At 30.5% G+C, this 27,374-nt stretch overlaps 1 protein-coding gene across 3 annotated transcripts in view; it reads left to right on the top strand.

The window, feature by feature from the left end:
• LOC139503897 (innexin unc-9-like) overlaps positions 1-27,374 on the top strand; it is a 107,749-nt gene that overhangs the window by 69,108 nt on the left and 11,267 nt on the right. The window contains exon 1 of one of the 3 annotated variants that reach the window (XM_071293897.1): positions 7,466-7,874. The exons of the other annotated variants lie outside the window; for them this stretch is intronic. Coding sequence (XP_071149998.1) covers positions 7,813-7,874 — 62 coding nt within the window. The 5' untranslated portion in view covers positions 7,466-7,812. Of the gene's footprint in view, positions 1-7,465; positions 7,875-27,374 lie in introns of those variants that run through there. 3 annotated transcript variants of the gene reach the window in all.

Below are 27,374 nucleotides of genomic sequence, written 5' to 3'. Positions count from 1 at the left end.
TGTTAGAATGTCTTTTGATTAACGTAATTATCTGCCAATGTGCCATTTAAACTGAACCTAAAACATCTATCGTTGTCACTCTTTTCTTACTGGTTAATTTAAATACGTCACCGCTATAGATCTAACGGCACAACATGTGCTGGACGACAAATTGAAGAACTGACCAGTCTAAATATTTGCGTCCTCATACTTTGTGATAATCCAGCGTCATTGTAAATGATTGATTGATGTTTGCCTCCCCAGCGTCATCGCACATACTAGGGTCTTATATCGTATTGAGTCCTTGAAATAATGCCAAATCAAGCGTTATTCCATCAATCATTGCCTTGCAAATGCTGATTTGGATCATTTTAAACGATTAAAAACCAGCATTGTTCCCATAATGCCTTGTAAATTTTGCTTTGGACCAATCAGAATGGAAAAAAATAACCCATCATCGTTCCCATAATGCCTTGTAAATGATGCTTTGGACCAATCAGAATCGAAAAAAAACCAACATCATCGTTCCCATAATGCCTTGTAAATGATGATTTGGACCAATCAAAACAGCCAAACACATGAACATCGTTCCAAAAATCAGTTCTTACATTTGAAAATATTCTAATTTAATTTTTTGATAGTATTACAATACGATGTTTTAGAAATTTTGTTTCAATCTGAGAGTAGCATTAGAATTTTCGATACATATGTTGAACATTGTGCATGATTTTACAAGCAAAAATTCGCCGATAATAGAAAAGGTGATATCGTCCAAACTCTCCTTTGCCAGTTGTTATCCATTCGTTTGATGTGTTTGAGTTTTTGATTTTGCCATTAGTTTAGGAAATTTCCGTTTTGAATTTTTCGTTATGTTTGGTATTTTACTTTTTTCTCGAATGCTGCATAAGAAGTAACGATCTCGTCCCAGACAAAATGATGTACTTTACAGTAATTAAAACTTTGTCGATTTTATTGGTCTTATCCGCTGAACAATTTCCTTTTTTCTGTCCTGAAGATTTTATTATTGTTGCAATCGTCATAAAAGATTGGAATTAGGTCATGTTAATTGTTGTTTAATTCTATCAATACGTCCCGAGAATATCGAAATTATTGATGCAAAGAAGATTCATCCGAACTTGTATTTCTTTGTTTTTCGAATGGTTGCGGGTATGTTTTCAATGGTTTGAGATCATGAAAAAAATATACATGAATAATGCATTTGTTATATAACGCTGCCCTCTTCCATGGTTATACATTGTGAGTGAGATAGTCGATCACGGAGAGAGACTGAATTATTCGAATTAGAGCATACATTTTATTAAAATAAAACGTTTTAAAAAATATTTGAAAATGAAGAATTAAAAGTCAGGCTTTTGTTATTAAATCAGTGTTTAGTTTGAAAGCTTTCTTTGCATGTAAATATTTGTAAAGTACTAATGGTTATGCTGAGGATAAACATGTTAAAACTCTATATTTTGACGCTTAACATTTTTGTACTAAGTAAAGTCTATCTTATATTTGATGCTACTGTATTTGAACTTTCATTTACTTAATTATCAAATTATTTCCCTCGGTATTCCTTTTTATGACTAATGTAAACGATATGTTAAATGAAATTGAAAAACAACCAAAAAAAATGACGTCGAAGGTCTGTATATTGAATTTTCATGTTTACAACTCTTATCAAAAGAGAAATTATATTAATTGATTTATATGTCTACGAGGCATCGTTAAAAATTGATATTAAAAAATGTAAACAGACGTTTACAATAAACGGAACGCTTTATAGTTCTGCGTCGGAAGATCATTGTTTTATCGACCATTGGTCGGCTGCTATCATAACCGTAATAAAGCGTTTCAATGACCAAGTTGTGTAATCGATGTTAATCTGAAGCTTACGTTGTCCTTGCATTAACTACAAGAAATGGTCAGTGCTATCATAACCATAATAAAACTTTTCAATGACCAAGTTGTGTAATCAATGTTATTCTGAAGCTTAAGTTGTCCTTGCATTTTTAACTACAAATGGTCGGTGCTATCATAACCATAATAGAACGTTTCAATGAATAAGTTGTGTAATCAATGTTATTCTGAAGCTTAAGTTGTCCTTGCATTGACTACCAAAAGGACATCTGCATAAATAATTAAAATCATCATCGATTTGTTTACACGTTTAGGACAGGAGTTAATATGGTTAATTGAAATAGAATCCACTTTTAATAATCAATGACAACGTATCCGTAATTGTACATGAAGATTCTATTTTTGTTCACGCATGACTAAAGATGGCTGTCAAGTTTTACACTTCATTTACATGAAAGGTCTGTTGGGATCACACCAAAAATGAATAGTAAATAATTACCAACAGAAAAATGAATATGTTAGTAAAATATATATGGGAAAACAATTTTTAGTAGATTGCAACATATAAAAAGTTTTTTTTAGATGTTTGGTAGGATATTCTAGCTCGTATTTTGACACATGCACAGAAGGCTGAACTCTTGAAGGCTACATTTTATATTTTTTAAAACAGGTCACTGCAATCTGTATAAAAAGTAAAATCACAAAAATTCTGAACTCCGAGGAAAATTCAAACCGGAAAGTCCCTAATAATTTCTCTTTCGTAATGCCAATGCAAGTTTTTAATGTTTGAACCAGACCGATTCTTGTAATGGCAATTATAACACAAGGAGGCTTATAAGGTGATCACTTATGTCTACAGCATCACTGTAATTGTGAAGTCAAATTGATGTTCACTTGGCAATTTTGCCAAATTTCATTACCCTTGTCAGGAGGTCTGAGAAACTTGAAAAGGTACACTGTACTAATAGTTTAATAACTCAAACACGTCTCATATCACTTTTGTTTAATCTAGTGATGTCAGGCAAGAACAAAATGATATCGAGTTTTGTGTCAGCCGATATAATATTAGTTGACAGCACTGTCAAAATAAAAAAATTTAGAATAATATGAACTAATTTTGTTGAGATTTATACCATGGGGGATAGAAATGTAATTGTTTTTTTTTTAAAAAGTCGCGTTCTTGCACAGAGCTATACACATTTGTCATTTCTTTTAATTTTTAATTTTGTCTTCATCTTTTTTTTAGAATTCGATAGTTGACATAATCTTTTTTTTTTGTTCTGATTGTCCACCTTTATTGTCCATTCTCGTCTGCTTCTGTTCTCTATTAATAACTTTCTGTATTTATACCTATTTGACATTAATTTATAAAGCATAGTTAGAGGGTGAGAATGAAGTTTACAGAAAAGATAAAACATATTGAAATATTGAAAAATAAAGAAATAGAGAAAATTGGGCGAACTTATCACCAAGGAAAATGATGGTGCACGTATTATCTATAAAGAATAGATAATAACGGCGAAAAATAATAGTGAAACATTTCCCTAATATTAAAAAGTTCAGAAACGAAAACTTTTAGTTAAGACTAACTTATAAAGTAAACCATCCTTCGCAAAAAGCTTTTAACGTAAATAAATGACTTTACAACCTTTATACGATGGATTTCGGATGCGAAGCCTTATCTGCTTATCCCCCTTTAAAGCACCTGAAGCCAGTTCCGGTTTCGAGAGGTTAGTTTCTCATGTCTAAATATAAACAACAAAACAAAAGGTCGGTATAGGTCAATGAGACAGCAACACCGTCGACATAAATAACCAATACCTGTCAATTTTTCAAAATGCTCATGGGGGTTTTACGTGCCAGATGGCTGATATAATTCTACAAAACCTTCAAGAGGGCCTTAAAATATATTTTAATGTTGTTTTTTGGCTTCTTCATACTTTAACAAGTCCATAGCCATTGCAAATTAATTGCTTTGTTTAAAATTGTGGACCAAATAGCTCTTTCAAAATTTCCATTTGAGAGCCTCCATTGGGGAAATCCCCCGCAAATAGTGACAGTTGGCAGGTATGCAAATCAAATATCGACTTTAACTTACAGTTTAAAATAAGTATATACCATATGCCTTTTCTTGCTTGCTTGTCTGTATACATTTCCATTTTAAACGTGATTTTGTACTCTCTACTTAAAAGCATATATATATAGATATCTTTTTTTTTTATCTTGTTAAAGCCATTTTATTGTTTCAGGTTAGGGTGAAGGTTGACACCTGTTAGAACGTTAAAACCCGCTCCACATAGTCAGGAGCCTGTTCCTCAGTCATTTGTTGATTTGGTTCATAAGTGTTTCTCGATTTTGTTTATATAGATTAGACCGTTGATCTTTCCTGTTTGATTTTTTTTAAACTAGTTATTTTTGGGCCCTTTAGAGCTTGCTGTTCGGTGTGAGTCAAGTTTCCGTGTTAAAGATCGTACTTTGACCTATAATTAACTATAATATTGTTAACTTTTATGCATTGCGACTTGGATGGTGAGTTGTTTCATTGACTCTCATACCGCATCTTTTTATTTCTATATATGATACAATTGATTTAGTAATCCATAAAAGGTACGACATAAACGTTTAAATCTTATTTGCGTCATTGTAATACAATTTCAAATGCGATATTTAGATTTTGAAATCCGATATCGCCATTAAATTTGAAATAAAAGAACTGCATAATATCAACTTTATATATCTGAATGTTGCATTTGAAATTTAAAGTAGATTTCTGAAATACGCTGTTTCCTATAGAATATCACAAACCGTGTCTCGTTTCATTTCTTTGCTTTGCTATTTCAGAACTTTTACAAAAAGATTCTAAGCAAACATTGTAAAAAATTTGAGAGGCCCCTCATGGGGGGGGGTCCTAGTAATCACATAATCACCATTTTTTTGCCAATATAATCACATAATCATTAAATATTTATTTATCTTTAGTAATCAAATAATCATAAACTAAAAATACAGTCCTAGGTAATCAAATAATCATGAAATATTTGGCTTAATAATCAAATAATCATTAAAAAAACGGCCAAGTAATCACATAATCAAAAACCCCATGAGGGCCCTCATTGTAAAAAATTTGAAACCACAGATTAAAGTCCGTTCTTTATTTTAACATATTGTATACTGAGATAAAATATCAAAGTATTTTATAATGATTAAAGAGAAATAAAACAAATGTAAATTTGATATTCAGAACAGCGGAAATGACGTCACTGTTTGAAATGCATGACAATCTTTATGAGTGCGGCAAGTACTCTATATTGATTGCTGTAAAGTAAAAACATTTCGTAAAAAATAAAATCTTGTTGCTGTAAAGTAAAAACAATTTCGTAAAAAATAAAATCTTGTTGATGTTTAGAATCCCGTTAGCGGTTATTTTGTGACTTTCTAAATGTTTTTGCTTTTTTTGAAGAAGTTTTGTTACCTGTTGAGGTTTGGTATCAACATGATCAACTGTTTGATTATTTACAGATTTTATAGACTCGCTTATTTGTTTTAGTTCACCGGTTATATTGTGGAAGACTATATTTTGTCCTTGTAGTGTTATTTTTACATCTCCTTACATGCACATTGTTTGCCTTAGATTTAATTACTGTGTATAATGATAAAGTTTTAAGTCTTCCAGCTATTTTCTATAATCTTTTCCATCATGAAAGTTATCTCACACGAAGGGCCTTAAATAGAAACAACATATGTTTAAAACCAAACATGAAAACTTCAAATATTCTTTGAAATATGTCCATGTGTGGTTATAAATAAAATTTTCTGAAATTATAATCATTTTATTTACTTCAAACGAAAATTAATAGAATTTTAAGTATTGATGATAAAAAGAATATTTCATGTTTTTAAGCATATTTTCAGTACTTCGGCGCCACTTGATGAAACATTTCAAAATTTCAAAGCTTTAAGTGACATATTTAAATGGCCTGTCATTTTGAAATTACACGAAAAAGTGCCTAGCAACTTCTAGATCATGCTGAAGGTACATGATAATTTTGCAAGCGTTAAGGTGAAATACTTGTACTAATAATATGAATCAATATGACGTGCAAAATATGACTTGAACATTACTTTTCCGGAGCATCTATAATTACACAATCGGCAATTCTCGGGAGAATCCGCTACTCTCCGTCTATTCGTTAGAAGGAGAACCGAAATGTGCCGAGTTAACACGAAGTTAACAGAACAATGTTACCAAAGTTAAATATCGTTTGGAAAGTTTCACCGAGCTCCCAAGAAGACTGAGAAGAACAAGTCAAACTGTTAAGCGTGTTTTATTCATCATGTGTGCGGTTGGTTTTTTTTTTGCTTCTTTTTGGTTGGTTAGATTTTGACGGAAAAAGATAAGAATTACCATATTTTTGTACCAAGCTCCAATATATACATGATTGGCTATCGACTTGTTTATGTTTTCTTTTAAATCCATTACTATATGATGCACATTAAGATATATTTGTCTCACCTAAATTGACATTAATCTGCCAAGAAAAGTTTCAGTAGCTACATTGAATGATAAATGTTCTAATGATTTTTCTCACTTCAGTTCTGCTCTGTTTTGAAGATATCAACAGCTTAAAATATACCTGAGTGAGGAATAATCATTCTTTCTTTTCAATAAAATCTGTCAATATTATGTATATATAGAATACCTTATGTTTTTTGACGATATAGAAAGAACTCATTCTGATCTAAATTTAAAATGGATCTGATTAACTTAAATAATGTTGTCAAAAGCATAAATGGAACGACATAAACAAAAAAAGTGATTAATTTCCCAAAACAAGACTGGAGAAACAAAAGCATAGACAATAAAACACATAGAAATGAAGACCTTCTTTCCATGGCCTCTAACATACTCCAGATTAAAATCTTGGGAACTCTTCGCTTCTCTTATCTTCATAGTAGATATCAAATTAGTGAACTGAAAAAAGAAATTACTAATAGTATCATAAAAAAACGTACGGTGACCTATAGTTGCTTTTTTCTGTGTCATTTGGTCTCGTGTGGTGAGTTGTCTCAATGGCAATCATACTACCACATCTTCTTGTTTTTATATTAACTGTCAGTATGATAAATACTTTATAAATAAACATGTGCATCTATAATAAACCTATATCCAGCACGCGCAAGTCTCAAAGTAACTCATAAAACATTTAAGAGCATCACAACAAATATTTATAAACCTGAAAAGATCAACAAAAAATCATTAAGCTCAACCTTGCCTCAGGAGTCTTGTAACATTAAAAACAAGATTTAAATGACAAGGAATAAATCTCAATACTACGTAATTCATTGACCTTTAATCAAATGTTTACTACATTTTCACAAATTATTTTTTCTTCACGTATTAATTAGCATTTATTTTGAATTAGGAGTGTACCTCATAGTATGATTAAACCATTCCTTATACATTTCTTACATTAACCCACGTGGTTGTTTTGTCTAATGCACTATTGCCATACAATCTAGTAAAATGACGCAACATCTCTTTCTAATTCATTATGATTCAACGAGATCATAATACGCTTTCCCGCCATTAAAAATTCGAAACTATTGCTGAATAATTGATTTTGATTATTTATCAGTTCTAACGCTATTCATCAGGTCTGCATACAATAATAACCCTTTACTATTTACTTACACGTTCTCCGATCCTCTGTTTAAATTATTGATGTCCAACGATAGCAATGGAACCGGTGAATGTAAATATATTCCAGTTTATAATAGGTGAACAAGGTAGAAGCATCGATTGCTACCTTCGGAACATACCTTCGGAAGAACATACCTTCGGAATAAAGTATGGCAGATTTTGTTCAGTAAAGGCAGCAGGATTGTTATAGGAATAATTATAGAAGTTAAGAATGAGTTGCAGGATATTGGCGGTGGAGATTTATTTGCATCTAGGGATTTGAATTAGAAATGATATGTTTTCTTTTTCGAAAGAAATTTGCGTATAAACCTATTCCTAAAGACGAAATGATGTAAGTTTTGTTATAATATTTTTTTACTTATGATTTTTCTTCCCTGGTTTTTCTAATATGGACGCTATATATGAAATTGTCATTGATTATCTATCGTTGATTCTGTAGCATAGCAGCTTTATTCAACGTTTACATCGATTAACATGTATCACAAATAACAGCCAATAATTCATTATAAACAATCACACATAATTTGTATTTGATCTTGAAAATATATTTTTGTCTTTCTCAATTTATTATTTTTCTACTGTAAATATTTATAGATATTATATTTTGTCTAAAATCATCCGCGAGTTATTGTTATAACGTTTTTCATAGCAATTAACATCTAGCGATATTTAAAACATAGTATTATTAAAATAACATGTTTGCTATTTCACGCATTCATATTGCAATTAATTTTTAATAAACGAGTGCATTTGAGATATATATTTATATATCCATAATTATTTTTTAAACGTTGTTATTGTAATGAGTGGTTGAACTACAGGACTTAATTTTAAAATGGTTATATTTACATTCAATAACCAACTTTGAAATTGACTTGTGACATAAAACCCATAGTATATTAAGGGACTTAAACCAACTGATGAAACCAAATTTGCCCACTTAAACTGTGCTTGATTTAAACAAATAATCATTTAACCTCAATGAAGATTGTTAAAATTGCAATTGCATAAAACAGAGACGTGTTTTTTAAAAGTGTTTATGTTGGCATAATTTGTTAATACATAAAACGAGTGTAAATTTGCAAAACACATTTTTCCGACTTTGCTTTTTTTCAATAGTATTTGACTTGACTTTTCTTTTTGTAAATGATCTGACCATACCATTAAATAGGAATGAAACACTTAACGGTATTATTTTTAGAATGATATAGAATAACTTTGGTTTCGAAAGGCTTTAAACAATTTCTAGTCTTCTTATCATCTGAAATGTAGTTTGTACCAACTGCAGAAAATCATGACAATTAAAATCGTTTTATTTTTGAGATTACAAATCATTTGTTGTTAAATATGAGCATTTATTTTACAATAATAGAGTGAAACAGTTTTTATTTTGAACATCTTTTTCTTAGACTACTACTTTTGGTACCCCTTAATCTAGGTCAAATTTTTAAAACAATTACTTTACATATTTTGGTACCAATATTTAGTATACTATACCAGATTTCTGACATGCTTTCACCCTGATTTGTGAATTAAGTATTGTGTGTGCTGTTGCTATAAATTAAGAAATTAATCGGTCAATGTCTATATGTTTGTTCCATGTTTATCAACAAATAAAAAAACCACATTAATTTCATGCCGAGTTCAACAAAGGTCATCTCCCTCAGTTGTCTTATCCTGTTCTGTATGTAAACATAATGTCTACAAGTTTTTTATTAAGCCTCTAGTGGGTCGCAAAGAGCAACTATTTTTTACTTGCCATCTGGGATACAAAGATACTGCTTAGATATAACCTTGGCATTCAACAACATACTTAATATACTAGTATACATACTTGTTTAGGGTCCAGCTGAAGTTCTCCTCCGGGTGCGGGAGTTTCTCGTTGCACTGAAGACCCATTGGTGGCCTTCGACTGTTGTCTGCTCTATGGTCGGGTTGTTGTCTTTTTGACACATTCCCCATTTCCATTCTCGATTTTATTAATAACTGTGACATGTTTTTCATACCATACTTTGGCATGTTTTGAGTTGTCTCATTGAATTTTCCTTTTGGTACTCCACTAGGGTTTAAGGCGAGACTCAATTCACATAATCTTTAAGAAAATGAAACAAACCTTGCATATTAAGTAGTCATTGTAGAATTAAAAATTAAGGTAAGGATGTTAACATTATCTCTTATCTCTATTTAAATATTTTACATAAAATAGATAGCAAAACTCTGAACTTTAATCAGACTTTGAAAATGCTTTAACGTCACTAAACAAAAACTGTTGAACCCTTCCCATTCAGCTCAGATGCTAGTAGGAATGTTTGTTTCTGTATAGTGTTTTATAGGCTTTTGGTTATTATTTTGTCTGTTTTCATAGACTTATAGTTTTAGCTTAACATGTTTAGATTAAAATGTTCATACTGTAAAATGGATATATAAGTGTACGAAGGCTAGTTATGGAAATGCATGTTAAATAGGACAACATGTGCTATAACAATGTTTAAGTTTTTTTTAAAGAATCAAGACTCAAACAAAATTGCAATACTAGAGACCCTCTTATCCTATTATTCGATTTTATATTTTATGCAATTTTAAAATGTTTGACTTATACTTTTTACATATAATGTATTGTTTAAGGGTGAAAAATTACAGTTGTCATCTGAATAAGATAATTTCAAGCTGAAATATATTTTAAATTTCAATTAATCTTAAAAACATCAATTGACTATACATTTTCCTTGTTTTGATGTTTCTAGCGACATAATTTAAGTATCAAGATATAAATTGAGATAGTAAGATTCAGTATCAAATCAACTATAACTCATCCCCACCACACCGTCCCAAATCACAAACTTTGTCAGTGGTTGTCTTATATTAAGTCTGAATGTTCTGTCATTAGGATGAGTTGGTGTGCTCACAAATATTCCATAGTACTACTATCTGTTCAATTTATTCACAACTGTTCGACACTCGGGGTGATTAACTTTTTGCATACATTTGTCTATTGTTGAAAGTCTTATATTGACCTCTCGATGTCTTATTTGTATGGTTTCTGTTTTGTGCCATTGCAATTATAAAGGATGAATGTTTTTATAATTTAAATCGTGTAGTCTTGCGATAAAGGAGTTGATAATGATGGCACACCGATAGCATAAGGTTTCTATAGGGATTTACAGAACTAGGGATGGGTGAGGGTGGTGATGAGGTATTGGTTGGAGGGGGGGTAAAGTATAGAGAAAACATCGAATAAAAGTACTGAAAATAACGTATTGCTGAACCATAAAGAATAGAGAATGTTAGAAAAAACATAGTAAATAACAGATTGAAGAATAAATTTGAGAATGGAAATGGTGGAATTTACCATAAACCAATTTTTTGAAGTATAAAGAATAGGGAATATTGGTTAACATAAAGAATATAAGGAATAGAGAAACATGAAATATGAACTTAGACATAAAGAGCCTCATTAAAACATATATGCCTCTTGATAATTATCTGGTTGATTTAATGTTTCATTTAAATCATTCGACCTATCACATGTTTCTCCAAAACATTCCTAAAACAATGATATACGACACGGTTCTAATAACAAACAATTAGCACAAATATGGCTACTTATCCAAAACACTCCAAAGCAAGTGTTAATCGATAAAATGATTTGTCTCTGTGATGGTGGTTGCATTAGATGGCGATCCATCATGATTAAATACAAGTAGTAATAAATAAAAACGTCGAATGACCATGGCGTTTACGCTATATTTTTCCTAATGGACATGCGTTTATAACTTGCAAGGTTATGTTTCGATCATATCTATTGATTATTTGTTTACATATTTTTTTTCTTGTTTCTTGTTAGCTTGAATGCAGTCAGTTTGGTTCTTTATATTTGAAAGTGTTTATTTCATAGCTTTTGTTTTTGTTTGTGCTACCTTGTACTGTGCACAGTCGAATTGGTTCTGTATGTATTCCAAAAGTGTTTATTTCATAACTTTTGTTTTTGTTTGTGCTACCTTGTACTGTACACAGTCGAATTGGTTCTGTATGTATTCCAAAAGTGTTTATTTCATAACCAAGTCTTTCTATCTTTGAGAATAACTAAACATAGCCAGTACCATTAAAACAATAGTGTAATAACGTTGATTACAGAGGGTCTTTGATAGGGGTCATACAAATCTGTTTTCTTTTTAATCCATTTTCACTGTTCTATATAAAATTTGCCTATTTTTTCCTCTTTTTTTGTATATATTTTAGCACCTCATTATTCTCTAGTCTTTTTTTGGCTTATTTTACTCTCTTCGTTTTCATTTTCATGTAGGCTGGACCTATAATTCTTTATTCTATAACTCCTTGCAGGCCCTCGTACTATGCAAAATATATTTTATTTGTCTGTTACGTTGCGAAATGATGAATAAATAATCTTTATCTGACTGTAAACAATGATATTAACTAATAATAGGGATAGTCGTAGGTTTTTACTAGTGAAGCTAGAGAAAAATACAAAAAAGGTCCTGAACCTTACAATTTTAAAGTTCTATATTGGGTAATTTAATGGTTTTAAATAAAATGTGTGCCCACGTCTCGTCTAGCCGAGAGTTGAATGGATCCCTGACTAAAAGGGCAAATAAAAACACCATGTTAAATATAACCACTAGATAGCAGTTTTCGATGACGATGCACAATAAAAATCGTTTATATTCTGCTCAATTTTTTCATTTTATGTTGAAAGATAAGAATTTACAAATTAAGCAGTTTTGGAGGTTTAAAACTTCTTCGCATACAAATAACATATTTTCGAATGTCTATTTAGACTTATATCTATTGTTTTACATCGCCCTACGTGAATGGAATTTTTAATTCGCCTAAGTAACTGCAAAAAATCTATAGATATTTCCATAACAATTTCCAGGAAAATATTTCTATACATTAAACTTGCATGGCAACCAAAATTGATTATAAATTGATTTCAAAACGTGTATGAGCATTAAATGTGAAGAATTGTTCGTATGAAATTTTCCAAAGGAATAGATCTTTTATAATATCTGAATTTAAAATGAGCAAACTTCTTTTATTCGATTAAGAAATTAGGGCAAAGCCAAAAATAATTTAAAGCTATTGAATAAAATAGGTTTAATCATTGAAATAAGATGCTTTAGTTTCCCCCTCATGATGTATTGCGGCTTGGACTTGTGAATTTTGATTGCCCCCTTGGTAGCGTCTCCTCTTTTTAGGTAGAAATTTAATATGCTTTTTCTTACAACTTATTTCCGGAATTATGGTGTTAATATCGAAATTAGAATTTCCAGCAAATAAATGGGATCATTGATGTCTCGAAACCACAATTACTATCCCCATATGTTTTTTATATTGTTTTGTCACGTTATAAAACCACACCGGTGCTTTCGGCAAATCCTTTGAGTATAATATGTAATAAAAGACATAAAATATATCCAAAATCTAGAAATAGCACATACATATTTAAAAAATAAACCATGATTACACATCTCTTCTTGCAAGTAACATGTACACGTCATGAGATATCACATGAATGGAAATAATACCCTCCTGCTCCATCCCTGAAACCTTCTTTAATTTTCAATCATTACAACTAAAGTATTAAAATTAAAAATCTATTTTAACTCTCTTCTCTTTGTCCCTTACATAAAACATAGAAATTAATAAAAAAGGGAAATGACAAATGTACTATCTTAAGGGAACTGTATTTGAACATAAAAGAGGATTCTTAAATGCGGTTTCTTGCCTGGTGTAGGGCATACCTAGTTTGCTGTAGTGTATAAACGATGAATTGGGAATGTGAAAATCTTTTTCAGTGGAATAGACAAAACTACTAGTTTTTTGTTACATTCATATGCTACCTATGGCAGAAGACATGATACGTGTTTCTAAATTAGCCTTGCACACTTGTCTGTGAAGCCAAATAACTGAATAGAACTAAAGAGATCAGACAAATTGTCAAGGTCTTGGTTTCACCACAATCAAATTACTTATAAAAGAAAAATCTATAATATATTACACAAAAATGTTGCAAGCAGAAATACCATACATTTAAGTAATTCCTAAATGTATAAAAGTTAAATTTTACATGCAAATAATTGAAAACGTGAAAATTTTAAACTAGTCTTCATTGCTGTTATCAATACTTAAATAACTTGTGTAAATGCTGAATCCCTCTCTTTCATCACATGTGTTTATCCCGGGATGATAGTAGGTGTTTTGTCTGATGTCACAGTCACTTTCAACATGAACTGATTGCACAAATGAATAAAACGTATAATTTATGCAACAATCTATGTTTTGTCTGATGCTTGGTCCGTTTCTGTGTGTGTTAAGTACATTGTAGTGTTGTGTCGTTGTTCTCCTCTGATATGCGTTTCCCTCAGTTTTAGTTTGTTACCCCGATTTTGTTTTTTGTCCATGGATTTATGAGTTTGAACAGCGGTATACTACTGTTGCCTTTATTTATAGTTTTGTTTGGCAACTCAAACACGCCCTAACATAAAAAGGTGCACTCGATTTTTTCTTTTCAATACAATTGTTACCCATTTTTTGGAATTTTTTCTTCAGTCACATAATAAAAGGGAAGACTCGAAAATTACTGAACTTATGGATTGATATGTTTTCCGTCCGTGGTAACTTTTTCAAAAAAATCGGAGGTTATGCATTTTCTTCATCCACCTTGAAAGATATCCATGTCGTCGACTTGATATCGAATTGTTCTGCTCAACTATGTACTAGATAAATTGAAAACTTATGCAAATGGTGTTTTTAAAATAAAACACATCGTTATTGAGAAGAAAATTGCAATTTTGTTTGTTTCCATCAACTTTTTAAAATGTTGTCACTATAGTAAATAAAGGCAACTAAAATAATAAAAATCAACCCATGAAACTTTACAGAATCAAAAATAAAGGCAACAGTATTTTTGATTCTGTAAAGTTTCATGGGTTGATTTTTATTATTTTAGTTATTATTTTGTTTGTTTTTCATAGACTTAAAGTTTTTGGTTACACCTAGGTTACTTCTTCCCCTCCCCTTTTTTTGTATAAATTATACGTCTTATTCATTTGTACAATCAGTTCATGTTGAATGTGACTGTGACATCAGAATTGACCTCTGAACTTGTTACTTCCTGGACCTTTAGTGTGTTAATTTCAGACTTGATGCCTTTTCTGTTCAGTGACGTTATGAATTAGTAATTTATTTTCTAATGAAATATCACATTCCCTTTGTATTAACGCGTGTTTCATTTATAGTTTATATTGCATTTAAATTACAATATACCTTATCGTGTTGGCATTACGTAAAATAAAATGATATAAAATATGTTTATAGGGTTGGGTTAAAAATATGTATCATTTTTCATGTAGGATATATTTATTTACTCCTTTTTACGTAAATCAGCTACAATAATTGCAAAAATAGGAATGTTCATTTATAGAATAATTCGTTGCTATGGCAATGCATCATGATTTATGAAAATAAAAGAAATTATAGATTTTGATTTGTTTTTGCTTTATATTAAGGGTTAAATGTGGCTTAAACTTTTTTTTCATACCACATCTCCCTTTTTTTACATCATGTATGGCACACATTTGTCCCTTATATATGAAACGAGTAAAATAACAGAAATACTGATCTCCAAGAAAAATTCAAAGCGGAAAGTCCGTAGTCAAATGACAAAATCAAAAGCTCAAACACATCAAACAAATGGATAACAACGGTCATATTCCTGACAACCATATTGTGTTTGGTTATTTCAAATTGCCATTTATTTTGAATTTTGTTAAGATATCAGATGACACAATGATCGACATGACGCATGATACGAATGACATCATTCAGTCAGTTGAGTCAGAAGTTCACAGTAGTACAACCAATGATGTCATCACAAAACATGTGTAAAGAAGATGGCTGCCACTAATGTCTAATTAATCAATCTGTCGGTGTGCAAATAGACTTTGTTTTTCTGGGAAAATCAATGAAATCTATTAACGATGATAGAAAATTTATTTGATTAGTTTCTGTTCTTTGGTCCCATTCGAAATAAATATTGATAATTTTTATATCTTTTTTCTTTACCTCAAATAAACCGTTCTGTCAAGTGAAACAATAAAACAATTTTCCATCAAAAATATTTTCATTGGAAACCGATAATATGCTGCAAACATGTATAATCATTCAAAAAAATCTTCATATATCTGTATAAAATAAGCAATAAATATTAAAATTAACATTTTTGATCTTAGAAACATGTATTTCACGGGTAATTACGTATTTTAACAATATTATTCTAATGATGAATGTGTAGATAACATGACATTGCATTACAATTCTCTCGTTCCTATCTTTTTTTCTGATATATAAGGATGTAAAAATGTAGTCAGGTGAAATTTAAAAAAAAACTAGAATTTTAAAGTGATACTTTAAACCAGAAGAGCATTGGCTTATGAATAAGATAAGCTAAAAAAAAGTATCCTTTTTTTTGGATATTTAACTTTTAACAAAATAGTGGGAAAATGCTGAATCAGATTTATATATCTTAAATGTAGCATTAGCATTATTTGAGTCTCAAATCGTAAGAAAATTTATGAGCTTTTTGTGAGCTATTGAAGTCTTTTATGAAAAGAAAAGTGGGTGAAATGGGGCAAAATATTCAACCCTGTTTTGTAGGCAAAATAACAAGTAGTCCGTAAATCCTAAACCTGACATGAATATATCTTTAACGTACAACGGAAGCAAACGCATGTATGACTCCATGAAAAAGATTTTCATGAATCTAAGGTTTAATAAATGTTTGATCAATTGAGGAATTTCTGACCAAAACTACAGCTGTACAATTTGTTCAATGTAAGTGTTTGTTATACTTACGGTTTCAGAGGACAAAGTAAATTACATTCGTTTAGAGTTCTGTTGTGACCTCTCATAGTTGGTTGCAACTTCATAATATATCAGGTTGTATTGGCACTATATTTATGCCCCACCTCCGTTCGTCCGTCTGTCCCGCTTCAGGTTAAAGTTTTTGGTCAAGGTAGTTTTTGATGAAGATGAAGTCCAATCGACTTCAAACTTAGTACACATGTTCCCTATGATATGATCTTTCTAATTTTAATGCCAAATTAGAGTTTTTACCCCAATTTCACGGTCCACTGAATATGGAAAATGATAGTGCGAGTGGGGCATTCGTGTACTGAGGACACATTCTTGTTTTTAAATGACTTGATTTAAGATATTTGTTGGTTATCTCTGATCATTTTGTGTTGTCTCTCGTTAGTTCCTTGTATAACACTGCACATGGTGCAATTTCAGAAATAAAATACACAAGATCAGTTTGTAAACCCAAAGGCTTTAAACTTGAGTGTGCATCAAAACAAAATAGCTATAAATAGAAGTCAAAGCAGTATATTGCCATATTAGCCCGAAGTAGTTTTAATTTTCCTTTATTAAATAGTTTTAGAACTGAAGACATTATATCCCATAAACCTTGGGTGATTACAATAAGCATGTGGTACATATGAGTACACAGGAAAAGTGTTTCCTTTATGTCTTATGTAAAGGAATCCCGAGGCTAAAGCTTTAAAAGAAGCAAAATATATTAAACGATTGGAAGCATATGTCAGATTGGGAAATCAAAATTTATCTATTGATATGCAATATTTCCTTATTATAAAAACATTTCTAAATATAGATACACTTCTGAAACATATATATATAATAACTGTGTGATCTTCTTTTCATATATTCTGTGTTCATGTGCATTGGTTTAGCTGGCTATAAAACCAGGTTTTATTCACCATTTTCCACATAGGAAAATGCATGTACCAAGTCAGGAATATGACAGCTGTTAACCTTTCATTTGATGTTTTTTATGTTTAAGGGCTTTTGATTTTGCCATTTGATAAGAGACTTTCCTTTTTGAATATTTCTCGGTGATTCTGTGATTTTTCTTTTTAAATTACCATCATGCATTGTAAATCTAGAATAATTTAATTGCGTATTTGCATGACTGCAAATGCATGCTAGCCGGAGACGCTTACCCCGTTGATGCACTTAGTCTACCTCTTTCTGGGTTTAATGGGATCCCAAAAGTTTTTGTATGTTATCTTGATTTGCATATTTCTAAAGGATCAATCATATTTGAACATCAATAAACTATACATAAAATTGAGAATGGAAATGGGGAAGGTGTCAAAGAGACAACAACCCGACCAAATAAAAAACAACAGCAGAGGGTCACCAACAGGTCTTCAATGTAGCGAGAAATTCCCGCACCCGGAGGCGTCCATCAACTGGCCCCTAAACAAATATATACTAGTCCAGTGATAATGAACGCCATACTAATTTCCAAATTGTACACAAGAAACTAAAATTAAAATAATACAAGACTAACAAAGGCCAGAGGCTCCTGACTTGGACAAAAATGCGGCGGGGTTAAACATGTTTGTGAGATCTCAACCCTCCCCCTATACCTCTAACCAATGTAGAAAAGTAAATACATTACCTCTTATTTATCAGTATATACTAAAATAACAAAAATAGCGAACTGCGGGGAAAATTTAAAAGTCCCAAAGCAAATGTCAAGATCATCATTTCAAACACATCACACGAATGGATATACCTGTCAATTACAAGTATGACGGTAACAAAATAATCTATTAAATTGACAACGGTGTGTGTACAATCCACAGAGTCATAATATGTAAAAATGTCAAACATAGGGGTACAATAGTATTCGTTGTGTTATAATCTTAATCACAATATATTAAGTCTAATATTTGTCATAAATGTTTGTACAGTAACTTATGATATTAAAAAAAAGTAAAATCACAAAAATACTGAACACCGATGAAAATTCAATACGGAAAGTCCCTAATCAAATGGCAAAATCAAATGATAAAACACATCAAACGAATGGACAACAACTGTCATATTCCTGACTTGATTCAGGCATTTTCAAATGTAGACAATGGTGGATTGAATCTTGTTTTATAGCGCCAAACCTCTCATCAATTTCCATTATATCGACAATGATGCATGAACAAAATGTCACAAATAGGGGTACAAAAAAATAAAGTTCTTAAAAAATCAAACCCGCTCTTTATGTTCCAAACATATTCAGCAGACCATTTGATATAATCTTAGGTTGACTAGATCTTTCTTGGTTTTATTAGTCTCAGATCTAATAGTACTTAGTTTCCAACTTAATGTCGGTAGCGTGTTAAAATGGTATTACACCACAAAGTCTTTCGTGTACATTTCAAATAAACATTAATGAAATATTGAACATTTAGTTCTAAGACTTTTAAAGACTCAGACAACTAATCACATGATACGTATCGACAACTAATCACATGATACGTATCGACAACTAATCACATGATACATATCAGTTTTGTTTTGTTTTGTTTTATTTTGGTCCGGTGAATTAGTATTACAAAATAGGATAATTTTTATTCCAATTAGAATCATATTTAAAACAGTGTGGCTGTGGCCATTGATTGACGACCTAAATTATCCCATTGACTGGGACAGATTTGGTGAACGTTTGTCTATAACGATCACTGCTCACTACTCACTTATTTTAGAATTTAAACTGTGGGGCCACCAAAGGTTCTTAACGCCTTTAATAATGAAAAAATCGAAAAATAATCAGGAATAACCTTTATGTTTTGATTTATATTATTGATGTAAATCAAAACATCGTGTTATTCCTGATTAATTTTTCGAATTACTTTATTAAGGTTTTGAGAACCTTTGGTGACCCCACAGTTACAGTGTCTTTAATAAGTACCTAAAGAGCCGTGGTCGTTACAGACAAACGTTCACATAATCTGTCCCAGTCAAAGGGATAATTTAGGTCGTCATTCAATGGCCACAGCCACACTGTTTTGAATATGATTCTATATACCCCCTCTATAGTATAGGGAAAGTTTACAAAAAAATGACAAATGCACTTAATAAGTCAACAGTCAACTAGGTGGATCTCATAACATCATATAAAGCACACACACTATACAATATAACACAAACAAGCGCTTGAAATAAAAGCAACAACAACAATAGCTCGATATCTGTCATTGAAGCATCTTTATTTTGAATATGTTGTCAATTGGAGATTTTCCACGTAAAGAATTATTTTATAGATTGAAAAGTAAGACAATTATTTGATATACTGTAAACCAACTTAATTTCGCGGATACTTTATTTCGCGTTTTACCCTTTCTTGACCTCTTCGCGGCTATTTATTTTCGCGATTTTCTTATTTACTTGATAAAGGGTTATAAGGAAAGATCCAAGTTTTACATATTCGCGACAATTAATATTCGCGTTATTTTCCTACTCGCGAAAGTCGCGAAAATAAATCGATCGCGAAAATAAATCGATCGCAAAAAAAAGTTGGTTTACAGTATATGCACTTATTGAAATTATATATTTCTTGAAACATGTAGTTAGCACTTTGATTGAGGAGCTATTTAAAGCATTTGAACTTTTCTCGTACGTGCATATTAATAAGTGAATTATACCATAACTGTCAAATAGTGCAGTTTCTTTTGTAAGTTTTATAATATCTATTAAATCATTTTTACAACACATAATGAACAAGCAAATATAAAACTAGAACAGATTTAACCTTGGATTCTACTTCACTAGATATCTAAGTTACTAATAATGAAAATAACTTGTTTATTCCATTTTATTTAGTTGACGAATTAAAAGTTTGATTAATCAGAAATTGCTTTAGAAAAGAATCATTTCATCTCTTCAGATTTGGTTTTAAACAGGCGAATGTGTAATGAATATGCACGCATCGCTTAACTTTTTAATTAGTTTTATTCTAGCAACAGGGTCTTGCTGTTTAAGGGTTGTTTCAAAATCGAAAATCAATTCAAATTTACAACTGCTGGTTGGTAAATGACAGCTACAGGGAATATATATATATATATTTTCTTAAATTTGTACAAAAGAAAAATAGGCGACAATAGTTTATCAATGTTTTATCCTTTTAAAACGCATTTGGGGGATATGCCAACCAAGCAAGCTATAAAAACATGTTAAGTCTACCATGTTCGTCTAAGGAAAATGCCTGTACCAAGTCAGGAACATAACAGTTGTTATCCATTCGTTTGATGTGTTTGGGCTTTTGATGTTGCCATATGATTACAGACTTTCTGTTTTAATTTTCGTCGGAGTTCAGTAATATTGTGATTAACATTTTGGTATATACCGATGTATGCTATAAGTAAATATAACAGTAGTTTACCCATTTTCAAATCTCTTAAATCGATTGACAATAGAATAATCAAGGTATCAAACTAAAACTGAAATATCGCATGAACTTAAAAATAAATTACGGCCATGTGCGTCTCGTGCTATTCATGCATATAACTTTGACATTCATTCATTGTAAAAAAAAAACAATCTTAGTTTGACTGCTTCTATTTTGATGTTGTTTGTCTGTCCATACATTGAGTAGACTTATCATTCTTGCATCTTGACTCCACTCATCACATTTTTGCCTTGACTAAACTCATATACTTAAACTGAAATCAATCTATTATCTTATATATTTGATTCTTGTCTTCTCTTTATGTGGCATTGTAAAAAGTCAGCAAAATTACTGTTCTACACTTTTGGGTTACTTATTGTGTCTCCCAATATTTCCTTAATAATCGAATCTTGAAATGTGTATTCATTTTTTCTTTCATTTTTGCTACCCTCAAATCCCAATCGTACTATTCCAAGATTTTGACCTTTTCTGTACTTATTGATGGTTGGGGGTACCTAATTTAAAAATTCCGTCGTTCCCCGAAGTAGGACACATGTGCAATCGAATATATGTTTTGATAGGACGTGTGCTGTTGCATCAGATCTTATATTTTACGTTCAATATTTGATGAATTTGACATTTCACAGTTGCAATGTACAGCATTGTTCTTATCTGAAAAATGATCAGAACAATCTCTTATGTAATATATTGATGGCATAAATATTTATGTTGTTACTGCTTCAATAATTTTAATCATTATTTTAATGACTTCGAACTGTTAACATAGATGTTGTTTTACACTAGAAGTTTAAACAATGTAAAATTTGCTTCATTATTGATAGTTTTAACCTTATGTCTTTTTTTTGTTTCGTACGAATCATGATTTTGTTATTTTGTTATTTTCTTTTCAAGCGAATTCTTTTTATATATTATTAAAAGGCGCTTTTGAATTTTGTTTTTCTCTTATTTATTTTCACTTGGGCAATGTAGAAAAATTCTATGAATGTACACTACAATGACAGTATCATATTTTCTTGTTTAATCTTTGGTGATTATATAATGTATACCATATCGGTTAATGAATTCGCAAAGGACGTAACGGTTATGTAGGTCTAAAAGTTCCTTCATCTGAAATGTATAGCGCTTAGTTGTATATAGATATTTGATATGGTGATATGTAGAACTGATTTGGAAATGTTTGATTTTTTGATATAGTCAAATCCAATTGACCGTTTCAGAATCTAAAGCATCATGGGTAATTTCATTGTTCGTACCCCAAAGTGAAAATAACGTTACGTCATTGGTTGAATTTCCATTGTTTATAACGTTTTAAACCAATCAAAACGCTTTGGTGTACGCTTTTGAAAATATTACCCAGGATGCATTAGATTCTGAAACGGCGAATTTATCGTCATAACTTTTTGACTTTCATCCTGTCAACGAAATTAGTTCTGAAAAGTTGGTGACAAACCCCTGTCATTCCTGCTAAAATATACACTTTTTCTGACACTTTGTTTACCAAGGAAGCTATTTAAAAGTTAGAAATTAAGAATCTAAAAAGGAAAACAGATTTGTGCATGTAATAAAAGTTCACCTTGCATGCTGAGATGTATCCTGGGAAGATGGAAAACAAATTCTGACATATTGATTTTTGTTTTTTTACGATTGCATAACTGATTTAATGGAAATTGATAATTATAAAACCCTTAATTGAAAGGAAGTGAAAAAACGCATCCTCCGAACGAGGCAAGATTTCGAACAGTTTAAACATCCACCTGAGAGAAAGGATTAAGATATGATAGCAAGCATAAGAAAACTTTGAATTTAAGAAATCATATCATTACCAGATGGATATTAGCTAAATCGGCTTCCGAAAGACATATACGCATATCACATGCTTAAGCTAACGTTTAAGAGGCTGTCCAAGTAAATATCAGGCAAATCCTTTAATATGGGTGGCACAACATAATTTTTTTTCCCACTGAATTTTTGGTTCCAATGCAATGTTTATATCATACAAAGGATATATATGTCAAAGATATTTTTGAATCAACAGTGGATGGCTCAGAAAATGATTTTAAAGTTCATTAACAATACAACAAAATTTTGTACAAAATGAAGTGTTATCTCCCCTTTTCAATGAATTTTCAGTGCTTTCTATGTATTTTTTTTTCTGTTTATATGTTGCAGTTAAAAGAATGAATTTGTGATATGAAATAGATGAAAAAATTTTGAAAACAAAATATGTCATGTGCCATCCACTGCCTGGTTTTTCTATGGACACCCTCTTAAATACACGCAAAAAGTGAGTGGTAAATTTTAACGAAAAACTGAACGAAAAGATACATCCACTGTATGCAATCTAGACTTAAACGACATGACAGAGAGAAATTTAGGTAGCTAAAAAAACAAGATTTAATCCACCGTTTTCTGCATAAAAAAAACTCATGAATATGACAGTTGTAATTCATTCGTTTGATATATTTAAGCTTTTGATTTTGCCATTTGCTTAAGGACTTTCCGTTTATAATTGTCTTCGGAGTTCGGTATTTTTGTTATTTTACTTTTTACACACTACTACATATAAAAAAGTAAAATCACAAAAATCGTGAACTCCGAGGAAAAATTCAAAAAGGAGAGTCCCTTATCAAATAGCAAATAATGGTATACATATAAAACTTGAGTTTAACATTTGGTTTTTATTTCCTGTTTTCTTTCAAACAAAATAGTGTTTGATCTCGCTTAGTTTCTTTTAACCTTTTGCTTTTGTTAACAAAATACTAATCCCAACAAAATAAGCTTAGAGTCTTAAACCTTTTGCGTTTGTTCAGAAAATACTAATCCCAACAAAGTAAGCTTGACCACTGAAGGGAGATTTAATTATACCGTATATATATAGAAGAACGTGTTCATTCATGGTATTGATTTCACTACATAAACGGTATCTGGGTATATTAACACGATAGTACTCATCCATTAAGAAAACCTTCTAAATTATTCATCTAGAAAGAATGGTAGAGCGACCTGTACTTCAGGGACTCATTTAACTAATTACTACAAAAGTTATATATCACTTTTGCCTTTTATAAACATCATTGTTTAATTCCCAGTGGTCAAATTAATATTAGAAAGTAGTAAAATACTTTTGTATGTGCATACAAAAATAGCAATTTTATCTGGGCCTACATCTATCTACCAGCTACTTACTATAGATATTTCATTGATTTTAAAATTCAGTCTTTACTATATCACTGCCTATGGCTGATTTTAATGTGAGGTCGTTATTAATCCGGAACAGGGATGATGGGGTAAATGGTCATGAGTCAACATTTAAAAGATTTAACAGGGAATAATAATGTTTCAAATGAATCGCTTATTCTGTGTCTATATTATTTACCACAAGCGATAGTCGATAGAGAAAACTGAATTATTTATTATGCTTGTAACTGCTTAATCTGTATAAGATTTGTTTTTTTATGCCTTTTTAATTTCTTCCTGAAATTCAATTATCTAGTTAACAATCAGGTGGCAAAGTACCAGTCTTTCCTAACAAATAGAGCGCAAGAACAATATTTTTTCATGTTTTGTCTCCTAACACGAACATTTTTTTTTAGAAAAACGTTATTTACATGAATTAAATGAAACATATATAACATTTTCCTTTTACAAATTACAAAAAGATAGTTAAGATTTCAATTCAGGGAAAGTTGTAGTTAGATCGTATTTAGTAATATTTTTTAAAGTCCTTTTTTGGTCATAAAGACCTTCAATCTTTTGGTTTTTATACATCTGTTGCTTTAAAATGCTTATCTTTGAGCTTTACTTATGAAGATAGAAAGCGCTACAAACGCATGTAATTAATAAAGTGATGTTTCCTCTTTATTATACCCGACTAGAAAAGTATACAAAGTTTGAAACAAAACAAAAATGTTAGTTTTAGCAATATAGATTTTTATAATTTTACATTATTGCTTAATTCCCTATGCATGCATTTTCTTGGCGTCTTTCTTACTTGAAAAAAACGAAATCGAATCAATTTTCTTTCAACAACCTCTTGTTTATTTCATTATAAAAACAGAAATTTTCATACAAATCAATTCAAACGTAACATGACACGCTTTCTATCAAAACACATGATCATTCTCAAGAATCTAATTATTTTGATTGTCTTTTTCATATTTCAATTATAGATCTGAAATTCAATTAAAAGGCCATACCAAATGAATACGTAGATTTTGATGGTACTTTGATTCTCACCTGATCTGTCATGCGAAAAAAATGAATCCAACGATATGGTTACATATTTTGGCAAAGTTCGTGTGTCATTTTGATACGCCTTGTGAAAATGAAGTTTTTTTTATAATCTGATATTATTTTTTGTTCAATGATACTGGTTGATTAAAACTTACAATTTATTTATTTTGGCGGAACTGGCATTATCAATAAAGAGTGAATGGTGTATACTATAAGATTAAAAGATCACTATAGTTTGTAATTCCATTGGGTATCAATGGTGCTCCGTATATTTATTTTTTAAAATTAAACAAACTTGAAAAATGGGTATCAGTTCCTGATAATACAAATGCTAGATTTGTATTACCACAAAAAAGCGATGTGTTCATGCGGGAAAATATGACTGACATAACATAAATGGATCAACCAATTGTTTTTTTTTCTGACTCTTTTGTTAAAACATAGAATATATGTTCAGCATTTTGCCAAATATATGTATATTTTTCTAAAGTTTTTAAAATGAAAGAGACAAGTTTAATTAAAAATAATCATAACTCGTATATTTCAATCAAGTATCGAAAAACATTTTATTAGTACAATCTGAGAGGGAAAAATGCAATGATATGTTAATAAATACATTTGCCTTATTAATTTACCTTTAATATGCAGTGGAAAATTTGACTGTGACACCTGTCCTATATCAAACTACAAATCATTTAAAACGTTGACAATTTTAGGAAGGTGCAAATTTAATTGTTAAGAAGAACTAGAGAAAAAACTGAAATTATTTGTGTGGCCTTTAAGCCTTGGAATTAAAAAGAAAATAAAACAATTGTGTAAAATACAGAGACAGTATGACTGATATCTGGAATCGATAATAATGACGCAACAAATGTATGTAAATAACTCAAAGGTATTGCATTCTTACTTCAAGTGGTACGACACTGACAATTAAGACAATATAGTTCAAACTATGGCTTGATATTCTCAACGTCTTGTAAGAAATTGGTCATATGTCTCATTTAATCAATATATGTTGCTTTTGTTAGTAAACATATACTTATTGCAGTCGATTTAAAAATAATAATTAGTTTTGTCGTACATATTTTTCTACCTAGGTCTTTTTCGGTCATATGTCTCCTAACGTCGTTGCGTTGTTCTAACATTATCCATCAATTGATTGAAAAATTCAAAATTCCAAAATAAAATAATGCTGACATATAAAATTGAAAAAATTGAAAAAAAACTCGTCTTTGGTACTTTTGTGAGTAAAGTGCATACGCATTTAAAACTTGCATCATTAACCATCCCATTTTAAATCAAATATTCATGAATTGTAATACTGATCGTCAGTTGATGTTTCTTGTTGAAAGTATATCTTTCATGCGATGAACAAAGATCGTTGAATTGATTTTTATATCCTATTAAAATATATAAAAATAAAATTATTTGAATTAAGAATTTATAAGGTATACTATTTTTAATGTAGATGTGCTATTAAAATAATTTCTGGATAGTCGGATTTCAAAACATAGTTTACAGTTGATAGATAATTCTACAAATGACTTATGAGAAATTCTGGATGATGGACCACACTTATTTTGTTATTAAGAAGCTTGTTTTCAAGTTATTTCCCCATTTCCCAGATTGAATTTGTAACATGGTTGTTTTTTTTTTTTTTTACAATCGATACACAATATATTAATCTGTTTGATTTGGAGCACTTATTTCTAATTGTTTCGTGTTTCCTTTATGTTTCGCTTTTGATAAAAAAAAAATATGTCTTTAAATGGAGTTAAAAACTGTTTTCTCTTATTCAAAATCAATGTCAAAAGTGAAAAGTATTGATTAAATATTTATTGAAACAATTTTTATATGATGTTAACCATAGGATTTAGTAAAAGATTATTTACCGATTACATTTTGTAATTCTTTTTTTTTTATTTAATGAAAAATGTGACGTTACAAGCTGAAAAAACATTCATTTGGTTCAAATCATCGGAGCTCATGTGATGTCCTCTTTTATTTTGTATCATTATTTTATTATTGGAAGATATCCTTGGGATTTTTTTAACTCAAAAGTCGAAACAAAATTTGATAATAACTGGCAAAATAACGAAAAACGACAAACAGACAAATAATATTAAAAAAAACAACAATGAAAAACTAAAGACTGAGCAACACGAATCCGACCTAAAGCCAGGGGTAATCCCAAGAGTTCTGGAAGGGTAAGAAGTTCCTGCTCCAGATGGATGTATGAAATTTAAACTTCGAAGAACTACTGTTGCCTCTAATGTGTACCGCTTCAAGTTATGTCTGTTTTAACAT

This window comes from Mytilus edulis, chromosome 14 (assembly GCF_963676685.1).
Source record: "Mytilus edulis chromosome 14, xbMytEdul2.2, whole genome shotgun sequence".
NCBI lineage: Eukaryota > Metazoa > Mollusca > Bivalvia > Mytilida > Mytilidae > Mytilus > Mytilus edulis.
The sequence above is the reverse complement of the archived record's forward strand: the minus strand, read 5'-3'. Positions and strand labels throughout refer to the sequence as shown.